Below are 11168 nucleotides of genomic sequence, written 5' to 3' on the forward strand. Positions count from 1 at the left end.
GTGCCTATCTTCTTGCCAGCTTGTACTGGCATCTGGCCTGGAAGCATGAGTAACCCAGGCCTCCCCTGGGCCTCCTCCACCTTGGCTGATGCTTCTGCTGAGAGCATGGGTTGTGGGCAGAGGCTGTGGGTGGGTCAGGTGAAACTAGCCTCACCCACCCCCTCACATACCAGCTGTTATGAGCACTAGAATTCTAAGTCTGCCAGCTCACAGCTGGCTGCTCAGTCTGGTGTGTTGTGCCCTCTTTTTCTCTCAGGAGGAAGTGGCTTCTTCAGTCTTCTAGTGGGAGAATGCTGGGTATAATCTTGTGGGGATAGTATTTGATTTTCCAAAATAGAGCATTTGAAATCATGGCTCCCCAGGAAATGCAAACAGAAGGTCACTCCAGTTCTAGAGGAACTCGTATGTCTTGAGACCTCCCATACCAGCACCTTACGCGGGTCCTGTTAGCATCTCATTGTACACCACCAGTCATAGCATTATGAGTTAGTAGGGATAGCAATATCACCTTCTATGTGCCAGGCACAGCAGGAGGCATTGCATGTGTGCATTCCCACTCCAGATTTAAGACGGAGATCTTATAATTATGTTTCTGTGAATGAGAAAATGGAGACTCAGAATCAAGCTAAACAACATGCCCAGATTCCACTTGTGAGAGGGACTCATGTGTGCCAGGCTGGCCTTGAACTCATTTTGTAGCCGAGGACGGCTTTGAGTTCCTGATCCTTTTGCTTCCATCTCCCACATACCGAAATTGTGGGTATGCCTTACCCACTCCCAGTTTTAGTCAGTGCTGGAAACTGAACCCTGGTTTTTCATGCACACTGGGGAGTACTCTATCAGTGGAATTTTACCCTCTGCATCATCTCTGGGGAAGGTGGCCTTGAAGTTTCTCTGCCAAAGATGAGCAGAATAGACTTTGGAAACCTTCTAATCTTTTCTCTCCATCCTCTGACACTCTTTGGCTGCATTGCCAGAATGGATTCTCTCATTATCCAAGCACAGGCATCCTTGCTCAAGCAAAGGAGCAAGACAATGCACATGTTCACAGCCAAGATATCCCCAGCATCACTGAAAAGTGAACAACCGCATCCAGATAGAAAGTTAGAGAGTGGCCTGGCACACATACCCTTTTTTCTAGTCTTATTTGACCACGAACCACAGCATGTCTGGACCTTAGTAGCTTAACCTCATCCATTATCAAATCACATTTACTGGCTTGTTCCTTTATCTCTTAATTGTACTTGAAGTTATTGCCAGAACCAGCCATGCACAGTGTGCTCCTTGTTTGCTGGGAGGCTGTTATCAAGTACACTCACTGTTCATTACAGTTCCCAGGGTCCTCTGTCTAAATTCCTACACGAGATAGATCTTTCAGCACTCGGTGCCAGGAAACACTCACCTCCTCTGAGGAATTGCTGTGCCTCATTTTCTGATAAGGGAAGCCCATATCACATTTTCCCTTTGCCTTGGATGCGAGGAAGCCCAAAGCCAAACTGGGTGTTTAATCAAAACTGTGCTAACCACCATGGCTGCACCATGTGCTTATTTCCTTGGCTCTAGTTTTCTAGTTTAGGCTCACATGTGTGCAAGTGCGAGCACACACACACACACTTCTGCAGACACGCTTGCACATATGTGCATCTCTGGGGAAGTCACATAGATGTCAACTTCACGAGTGATTCCTCAGGAGCCATCATCCTGTTTTCTGAGACAAGGTCTCCCACTGGCCAGAAACTCACTAGTTAGGTTAGGCTAAGCAGGCTGGCAAAGGACTCCCAGGGATCCTCCTGTGTATGCCTTCATAGCACTGAGATTTTAATCACACACTGTTCTGCCTGCTTCTTAGGTAGGTTCTGGGGCTTGAACTCATGTCCCCAAGTTTGTACAATAAATGCTTTACAGACTGACTCATTTCCCAGACCCTCCATTTCTGTTTGGAGTAGTCTCAGTACCCACAGACCCATCCCATGGCCTTTTGATCCACAGGGGATGTGAAGGCAGGCCTTTGGAGAGGAGGGAGGGTTTGACGTATGTCTTGGTCTTGCTCAGGACTACATTGACACAGAGATGCTGCTGTGTTCGGAGAATGTGAACCAGGACAACCTGCTCTCCTACGCCAGAGAAGCCGCTGACTTTGCCACCAACTACCAGCTGCCATCCTTAGACTTTGCCATCAATCACAACGGGCAGCCTGACGTGGCCATGTTCGACTTCACCTCCATGTATGCCTCAGAGAATGCAGCTCTGATGCGTGAGCGCCAGGCACACCAGCTGCTCGTGGCTCTTGTGGGCGACAGCCTGCTTGAGGTACTACCTGCCTTCATTTATGCTACAATTCAGACCTATGGATCTGTTCTCAGACTCATAGCCTCTGCCAACAACATCCCAGAGAAAGGCAGGTTCTAAAAAAAAAAAAAAAAAAGGCAGACCTCTGCCAAGACCATCTTAGCCTGGGAGCCAGCCCTTTTGGCTGAATTTTGAGATTTGTCAGCTCACCTGTATAGGAAACCTTTTCTCCCATTTCTAGCTTCTTCAGGGCTGCGTCTAGATTGAAGAACAGAATTAACCAGGCCTGTTCTAGAGCCCACGACTGTTTTGCCTCAGGACATATAGACCTCCTCAGCATGGCTGGGACCTGTTAACCCATTTGGGTGGCCCTATGAGGCTTTTCAGTATAGAGATTTTCCAGGGTGTGAGGGAGGCTGGGGGGCAAGGCAGGAGATTTTCAAAGTGCAGTGTTGAAACCACGGCTTTCCCTCTCGGCTCTATAAATGCAAGGATCCTTAGATAAGTGACCATTCGGGGATTAGCATCCCGTCTTAATATGAACGCTGACAGTGTCCGCAAAGTTGTCCAGAGCTGAGAGTCAGATTGCCAACCCTGCTTTTGGTACATCATGTGCGTGCAAGCTTAACCAGATCAGCCCTCGTTCACTCTGACTGTGGCCTGCCGCTTCTGTGCCTGTCTCCCTCCCAACCTTCCCTTTCTCACACTCCTCCAGTGCTAAGTGCTCTGGCGGACTCCAGCATTTTCCAGCTTTGCCCCTGATGACGCTAAATGAAAGATGAGAATCCCACCCATGCTTTACAGTGGTCATAAAGGCCACGCTTCCACGAAGCGATTCCTGGTTCCATTCTCTCTCTTCCAGAGACCCCAGGTAGCTTTGCTACCTATGGGGCCGCTATACCCTTCACAGTTTTGCTACAATTACCCATGATTCCGGTAAGCTATGGGCAACACAGTTCTGCCTTTGCCCTGGCTCAGAGCTGGCAGTCAGCCAGTGCTGGATAGAATGGGAGAGAAAACTGGAAGTCATTAGAGTCCATGGGAATTTTACATGTGTTCTTTTACAGCCATTTTGGCCCATGGGCACAGGCTGCGCCCGAGGCTTCCTGGCAGCCTTTGACACGGCATGGATGGTAAAGAGCTGGGACCAGGGCACCCCTCCCCTGGAGGTATTAGCTGAAAGGTAAGTCTTAAGAGTAGAGCTCATAGCTGGCCCCAGCAGCCCTGGGCAGGAGTAGAGCCAGGCTGGCTATCCAGCAGCTTTGAGCTTATCCATCTTCCCATGTATGGCCTGATATGATCTGAGGGTCTCCAAGGACACTCTGTGTCACAGTCCATTTCCTTTGATGAATTTCTCTGTGTCCAGTGTCTTAGGCCCTGGATAGTAGAAACAAATCTTGACAAATCTAAATGGTGCCTCTATGGCTTTTCTAATTCACTCAAGGCCCAAGAAGTTTATTTAAGGAAGTCTTTAAGGACATTGCACAGTGTTCTGTCCTCAGTAAGTGTTCTGTGACCTTCCAGGCTCTCCTACAGTTGGGGTCCTGGCTTTCTCCCAGGCCCTTGCTCTGGCCACAAGACTGTGAACAGATGGCTGACTTGGGAGAGTTCGTACTGATATGGGAGACATGCTTTTGATGGCCTTGGGTGTGGACCACAATCACCACAGGGGCAAGCCACAGTAGCAGTGTGGCTGGGTGGAGGCTTTAACTGAACCAGAGGCTACTGAGATGCTGGCTCTGCAGTCCTGCCTCCTCCTGCCTGGTAAAGGACACCCCACCCCCACCACCTGGATGCTTTGCCTCTGTCTCCCTTTTTGTCTCTCTCTCCCCACATTTTGCAGCTCTCCGGAGTGTGTCAGACATCGCAGGGGAGGACCATACAAACACACCCAGGGAGACCAGGGAAGAGGGGAGTGTAGGAGCAAGGGCCTGTGGTGGTAAGAGCAACCCCTGACCTCTGGGCTCTGACTCCCAACAGAGAGAGTCTTTACCGGCTGTTACCTCAGACAACCCCAGAGAACATCAACAAAAATTTTGAGCAGTACACATTGGACCCAGCCACGCGGTACCCAAACCTCAACCTGCACTGTGTCAGGCCTCACCAGGTAAGACCACTCCCAAGTCTGTCTCAAGCCCCTGCAGTGACCTGACTGAGGAAAAAGAATGGTCTCATAAATTGTCACATTCCTGGAACTGAGGCCACCAAAGCATGCTAGCCCAGGGGTGGGGCTGATTCTTTCCCCCAGAAGATGCAGGGGTTCAATAAAGGCAGCACTTGTTATAGCCTATAGGAGGGAGCTAGACCACAGGTGGTGCTGCACACATCTGTGTTTATTTGCATGTTTTGCATATGTTTTCATATGTTAATTTGTTACTGTGCAAATGTGACACTGATTATATCTGTGTCAAAAATAACTCACTTTATGAGATATCTCCTCTCTTCCTTACCATGCATGGGCCTGGACTTCATTTATTCTGGGGATTTTATGCACCCAAACTTTACCTTATTCAATTACTAGGACGAAGATTAGTACAGGTTCTTATTAGCTAATTAGAAATTCACTGTCAGTTCTCCCTTGTTTGGGAAGACAGTTCAGACCTGGGGTGTGTACTGAAAGCCATGTCAGCCAACACCAGAAGAAAGTAATATCAGGTAGGGAATCCGGTGTAGGGCACAGGGCCTGGGAACCGGTGGGCAGATGCGTGTTCTTTTTGTGCTCATAGGTGAAGCATTTGTACATCACTAAGGAGATGGACCGCTTCCCTCTCGAGAGATGGGGCTCGGTGAGGAGATCTGTCAGCCTCTCCAGGCGGGGTGAGTTGTCCTTCTGGGACCCTGAGACAAGCTGTGTAGGGGAGGAAGCTTGCTTAGACCCACAGCCAGCTTGGTTCTGCCCCATTACCTGTGTGACCTTAACAGGTGCCTCTCCTCTTTGTCCTTAAGCTTCCACATCTGTGAGAGCAAGAGTAAGACAGGATTCTCAGAGTGAAGGCATGCCGTTAGTTGTTGAGCATTTAGCACAGGACAGTCCACTGTAGGCGGTTCAATGGGGCTGGTTTTTCTTTGCCTCTTGTTTCTGGAGTGAGGGTCCTGTCTCCCCAACTGGACAACAGGTTCCTGAGCTTTCACCCCTCTTCTGATCTTCCTAATCCTGACACAACACTGGCTACAGAGTGGGTGCTCAGAGGTGGGGGAGGGGTGGTTCAATGAGTAACTCCCCAGTAGCCAGATTCTCCCAGGCCCCTCCCCTCTCCTACCCAGGGACTCTCCAGCTACCTCTGTCTACCCAGCCTCTCCCTCCCTTCCCTGCACACACCACATGCCCAGCTGCTGTAAAACACTGTTTATAGTTTTACAACTTTTACTGTTGCACAACTGCTTTATGACTGTTACACAACTGGTTTTTATAACTTTTACTGATACAACTGTTACTGTATTACTTCTACCCAAGCAGGGCAGGCTCTCCTCATCTGCTGTCACTCCATCCTGTTTTTCTGGAATGCCTCTGTCTGGTTAATTTCTAGACATTCTTCAATAGCCAGCTCAAATACACATCCCCAGACACTTTCTTTAGAGATGTCTCCTCCCTGGCCTAGCTTACAACAAACCTGGTCATGAGCTTCCCTACCCATGACAGCCCCAAGTCATTAGTGTCACCCAGTAAATGCAGGGTCTGTGTTCTTGGCCTCCAACCCTGGACCCAGCTATTGTCCCTAGGGACAATGCTGTTAGACAGTATGCTTCCGGTTGACCCAGGTCCTGTACAGTGGCCATCAGGGTTACATTTATGTCATCCACTCTTCCTGCTTCCCAGCCCTAATGGCAGGGAGAGTGACTGATGCTGAGGCTGAACTATCTCACCTCTTGTATCTTTCCTACAGAGTCAGATATCCGGCCTAACAAGCTTTTAACCTGGTGCCAGCAGCAGACCAGGGGTTACCAGCATGTCAGAGTCACTGACCTGACCACATCCTGGCGCAGCGGCTTGGCCCTGTGTGCCATCATCCACAGCTTCCGGCCAGAGCTGATGTGAGTACACACGAGCGACCCCAGCCTTCTTTGGGTGGAGAACCCTCCAACCCAGCTCAGTATTTCTCGCTGCAAGTTTCTATTTGGGTTGTTTTCTAAGACTTGTTTTTTTGTCCTCATTTGGACAGCAACATGTTTGCCCTGTGTCCCTAGTATGTGACAGTCAGCACAGGATTAGTGGTTATGTCTCTCCACTTGACCCCCAACCCTAATAGCCACATTTGGGAAAATTGAACTATGCTTCAAAGCCCCACCTACAAGGAAGGAAATAGAAGAGAGACCTAACTCAACCAAAGAAGCAGTTTTCTGACACCCATACTTGTCAGATCATCAGTGGAATTTTCTAGAGTTTCTTTGTGTGTTTGGAAAAATGGCAGAGTCAACTGGAAGGTGAGATGACATTCTAGAAACCCTTTGTGATGTCTAAAGGACAATACTTATTGACACGGGGAACAGCATAGACCCTTCTTAAAACACTGGTGAAAACCTACCAAAACCATCTAGCAGCAAGGGGACAGGAATCTTCTCTCCATATGATATATATGATTTGATTGGTTTGAGAAAAGCTCCTGTTACTATAGCAATTGCAATGAAAAATGAATGAGAAGTAATTAATGTAACGCCTACATCTTCTGGTAGTTTAAGCCTAGGTCAGTGGTATGATCATGGTCCATGTTTGATTCAGTCCCTTCATGAGGGAGGTGTGTTCCTGGGCTTGATGTTGGGGCTCTATGGGACTGGAAACTTCATCGTCCCATAAGTGCTTCTTGTGCGCAAGTCATCCTAACTCACCATGAACTTCCCCTGATATTGACCCTCCAGCAACTTTGACTCGCTGAATGAAGATGACGCTGTGGAGAACAACCAACTGGCATTTGATGTGGCCAAGCGTGAGTTTGGGATCCTGCCTGTGACCACAGGCAAAGAGATGGCATCTACCCAGGAGCCAGACAAGCTCAGCATGGTCATGTACCTCTCCAAGTTCTATGAGCTCTTCCGGGGCACTCCACTGAGACCCATGGGTAAGCATGGAGACTTGTAAGATGCTAGTATTATCTCTGTCCTCCAGCCCAAGTCTGGCTAGCGCTGTCTACTCTCCAGCTACTAGACAACTTCCATTTGACTCAGAGGTCAAACAAGGGTAACCCCTGAAGAGATGTAGTGATCTCTCCATAGCCTCCAGCCATTTAAAGCTTTATAAAGGTCAGGGTGAGAGAATTATTTTAGAAGAGTCCTGATACAGTGACACCCACAGGTTGTAACATCACCATCTGGTCCTGGATCCCAATCCCAACCTTGCTTTTACTTGTCAACAGATTCCTGGCGTAAAAACTATGGAGAAAATGCTGACTTTGGCTTGGGCAAAACATTCATTCAGAATAACTATCTCAACCTCACATTGCCCAGAAAGAGGACCCCACGGGTAAGTTTCAGGCCAGTGTTTTGTTTCAGGAAGGAGACTATCATGCCCTGGTCTGTTTGTGTTGACAAACTATGTACATCAGGACTCAAATGATATACACATAGCTTAGCAGATACATGTGTTAAGAGTGAACCCAGGTTAGCTCAATCGCCTGAGTGTTAGGTTCAGGCTCATTTCTCATGTCATTGGACAGTTCAGATCAGGGGTATGACAAACATTGGTTAAGCGGCAAGGGTATATAGTAGTATTCTATATTCTCACTTTCATTCATTAAATTAATTTGTTGAATCAATGGCCATCATGCCCCACTAACTTTAAGGCTATGGTTTTTAGTCGTTTTGCTGATGAAAGCAATTACACAGACATGAATGATGTGGAGTGTTTGTCCTTGAGTCCAGTCCTAGTTGGCTTCTCTGTTGTGATGATTAAGCACTGACCAGTCCGACATGGGGGAGGAGAGGGTTTGCTTGGTTTACACTTCCATGTCATAGTCCATCATCAAAGGACACCAGGGCAGAAGCTCAGGGCAGGAATCTGGAGGCAGGAACTGAAGAAGCCATGGAGGAATGCTCACTCTCCATCGAGTGCCTGATTTCTCATACAACCCAGAACCGTTTGCTCTGAGGTGGTACCGTCCACAGTGGGCTGGGCCCTCCTACGTTAATAATCAGTCAAGAGAATGCCCTGTTGACTTGTCAACATTCGGCCAGTCTAATGGAGGCATTTCCTCAGTTGGAATTCCCTCTTCCTGGGTGACTCTAGCTTGTGCCAAATTGGCAAACACTAACCAGCACAAGCTTAGGGTGTGATGGGGTTCTAGAACTTTCCAGATTTATAACAGCCTTAGTGGCTATGACTTTTTTTTTTTTTTTACAGTTTTTTCAGATAAGACAGGAAATGCTTGTTTTGTTTCCTAAACAGTTAAGTCCAAATAATCAGTTTTTTTTTTAAGATATCTGACAGATATCACTGAGTGTCCTGCCATTCCTCTGGGCTCACGCTGGTTTCATGGGATACTTAGCTACACAGTTTGGGAACCACACATCTAAAGAACAATTATCATTTTATGATATCCAACCTGTGGCCTGAAGGTGGGAGTGTACCCCAGGATAGCTATGAATATAGTCTAACACAAAATCTTGAACTTAATTAGAACATGATAAGACTTTTTTTTTTTGAGACAGGGTCTCACTATGTAGACCAGGCTGACCTCAAACTCACAGAGATCTGCCTGCCTCTGCCCCACTCTACTGGGATTAAAAGTATACATTATCATGCCTAGCTGATGAGACTTTTTATGGCAATTTTTTTTGCAACTCAGTTATCCATCAATCAATGTACCTACCCACCCACCCAGTCCTCTATCCATTCATCTATACACCCACCCACCCATCCACTTATCCACCCAAAATGCACCCACCCACGCACTCACCAATCCACCCACCCCATCCATCCATACATATTTTTTTTGAGGAATATTGGAAACATGGTATCCTTGTAATGTAATGGGGAGGGAAACTTGGATTTGGAGATATTAAATTTTAGTAAGTTATGTAGGTACTATCAAAGAACTAGAAGTCAGATATTTAAAATTTTTTTGCTAATAGTACTAATACTTGTGCAACAAATTTCTACTTTAAGAGGCATTTAACATCCTGTGATTTTACCAACCTTCGCAACAGCTTACAAGTAGACAGTGTAAGACTCTTTCTTATAGGTGAGGAAACTGAAGTCAGAGTAGGTAGCCTCTGATAGCCTCTAGATACAGAGCAACACCCAAACCCATGATTCCTTGAAGAATTAGCTTTCTTGCTAGTGTCACCAGTCCAATGTTGTAAATGTCAAAGCTGACATCCAAGTCTATCAGGCCATTACCTACAGTGACCAATCTGTCTTCCTGTGAGCCAGAATTAAATTCCTCCAGGATTAGGCTAGACTAGCCAGCTAAATATAAAGGTTGTTTGAGTCGAGCCAAACAATTCAGGATGTGTGGGGACATGGCTGTCCTCTGCTAGTCACATTAATAACCGGACTAGCAGATATGGGCCACTGGTTATTTTTTAAAGAGGGAAGCCATTTGGTTTAATAAATGGCTTTTTCAAACCCTTGAAAAATCATGATAAGAAAGGGCTCCTAGGGTGAACAAGCTGGAAAATTAATAGGAAGAGAAAGTAAGTCGTTTGTTTATTCTCATGTTCTCTCCACTGGCCATGAGAAATATTTGCTTTTTCCTTATGCTTCTGGTTCTTTGTCAAGTATAATAAAGTCCACAGTGATTAGACGCTTTTGGTAAAGGGTACTTTTATTTATTCTTTGGTAATTTCATAGATGTGTGTAATATATCTTATCAAATCCATCCCTTGACACCCCCATTCCCACAGACACCCCTCTTCTTCCCAACTGGCCCCCCTCCGAATTTCCTGCGTGTTCCTGTGTTCATGTTCATGTCCCCTGAGTTTAATTCGGCACATTTGCAGGAGCATAGGTGGGGGTTATTTTGTGGAACATGGCAACATGCCATTGCTACACCACTGAAGAAAATCACTCTGGGTTAAAGGTCTTGAATCAATCTTTGCCTTCTGATGAGAAAAAAAAAATCTCTACATTTTAATCTCCTTAGGCTTTCGTTTCTACCCATGTCTCAATATCATTTTTCCAATGGGGAAAGTAAGTGTTGTTTGGATGCAATACTGCTAACCTTCCTATGTGGGCAGCATCTTATTTCCCAGGGTCCTGGTGGAGGCACCTAAGAAGCAGAGGTTGCCCCCCTGTACTTGATTTACTCGCCCAGAAGATTTGGGATCTTTTTAGGAGCAGCTGACTGGGCCTGCCACCATGGAGTGCATTTTGTGAGCCCATAGGTCACATGTCTGGATGGGATCTAGCCAGGCTCCCATTGTTTAAATAGTCCCACCCTAGGCTGACAAGTATAAAAGAGAGTTGCATGTATTGCTCTTTGTGGGAAAAGCCAAGTCCTCATTGAAAGTGGGAACAAAAATACAAAGCGAACTCTAAGATTATGCACGGAGCATTCTTGTTGATGGGACATTCTGTACTTGCACAGCTCCCGTCTCTGGGCCTAAGTGGCATTCACAGTCGGTGGCGCTGGGAGCCCAAACAGCCTGAGTCTCTAAAACCCAGCATTGTTGAAAATAAGGTCATCTGTTTCTCTTGGTGTTTGCCCAAGCATTTAGACTGAGATTATTTCCATTCACAAAATACTGATTTATGAGATGCTGAAGGAAATGTTGAAGGGAGGCAGGGCCCTCTGATCTGTTGCTTTATGGCGCCCTGGTCAAATTTTTTTAACAAATTTCCATGACTAAACTATGGTTGTTGTGGGTTTTTTTAATGGAGTTGGTGAACATGGCAGTTGTGTCCATGTCGTGTGTGTGTGTGTGTGTGTGTGTGTGTGTGTGTGTGT

General features: G+C 46.7%; 1 protein-coding gene across 8 annotated transcripts in view; it reads left to right on the top strand.

The window, feature by feature from the left end:
* The window catches only part of Mical2 (microtubule associated monooxygenase, calponin and LIM domain containing 2), a 127573-nt gene that overhangs the window by 88597 nt on the left and 27808 nt on the right, over positions 1-11168 (top strand). For all 8 annotated transcript variants that reach the window (XR_003837099.1, XM_021169143.2, XM_021169141.2 and 5 more), the window contains 7 exons: positions 2053-2310; positions 3357-3472; positions 4270-4396; positions 5016-5106; positions 6174-6321; positions 7144-7343; positions 7638-7744. Coding sequence is in view for 7 of the 8 variants with exons in the window: in XM_021169143.2 (XP_021024802.1) it covers positions 2053-2310; positions 3357-3472; positions 4270-4396; positions 5016-5106; positions 6174-6321; positions 7144-7343; positions 7638-7744 (1047 nt within the window). In the remaining variant the exon portion in view is untranslated. The remainder of the gene's footprint in view (positions 1-2052; positions 2311-3356; positions 3473-4269; positions 4397-5015; positions 5107-6173; positions 6322-7143; positions 7344-7637; positions 7745-11168) is intronic.

The sequence above is a fragment of the Mus caroli genome, chromosome 7, assembly GCF_900094665.2.
Source record: "Mus caroli chromosome 7, CAROLI_EIJ_v1.1, whole genome shotgun sequence".
NCBI classification, from domain to species: domain Eukaryota; kingdom Metazoa; phylum Chordata; class Mammalia; order Rodentia; family Muridae; genus Mus; species Mus caroli.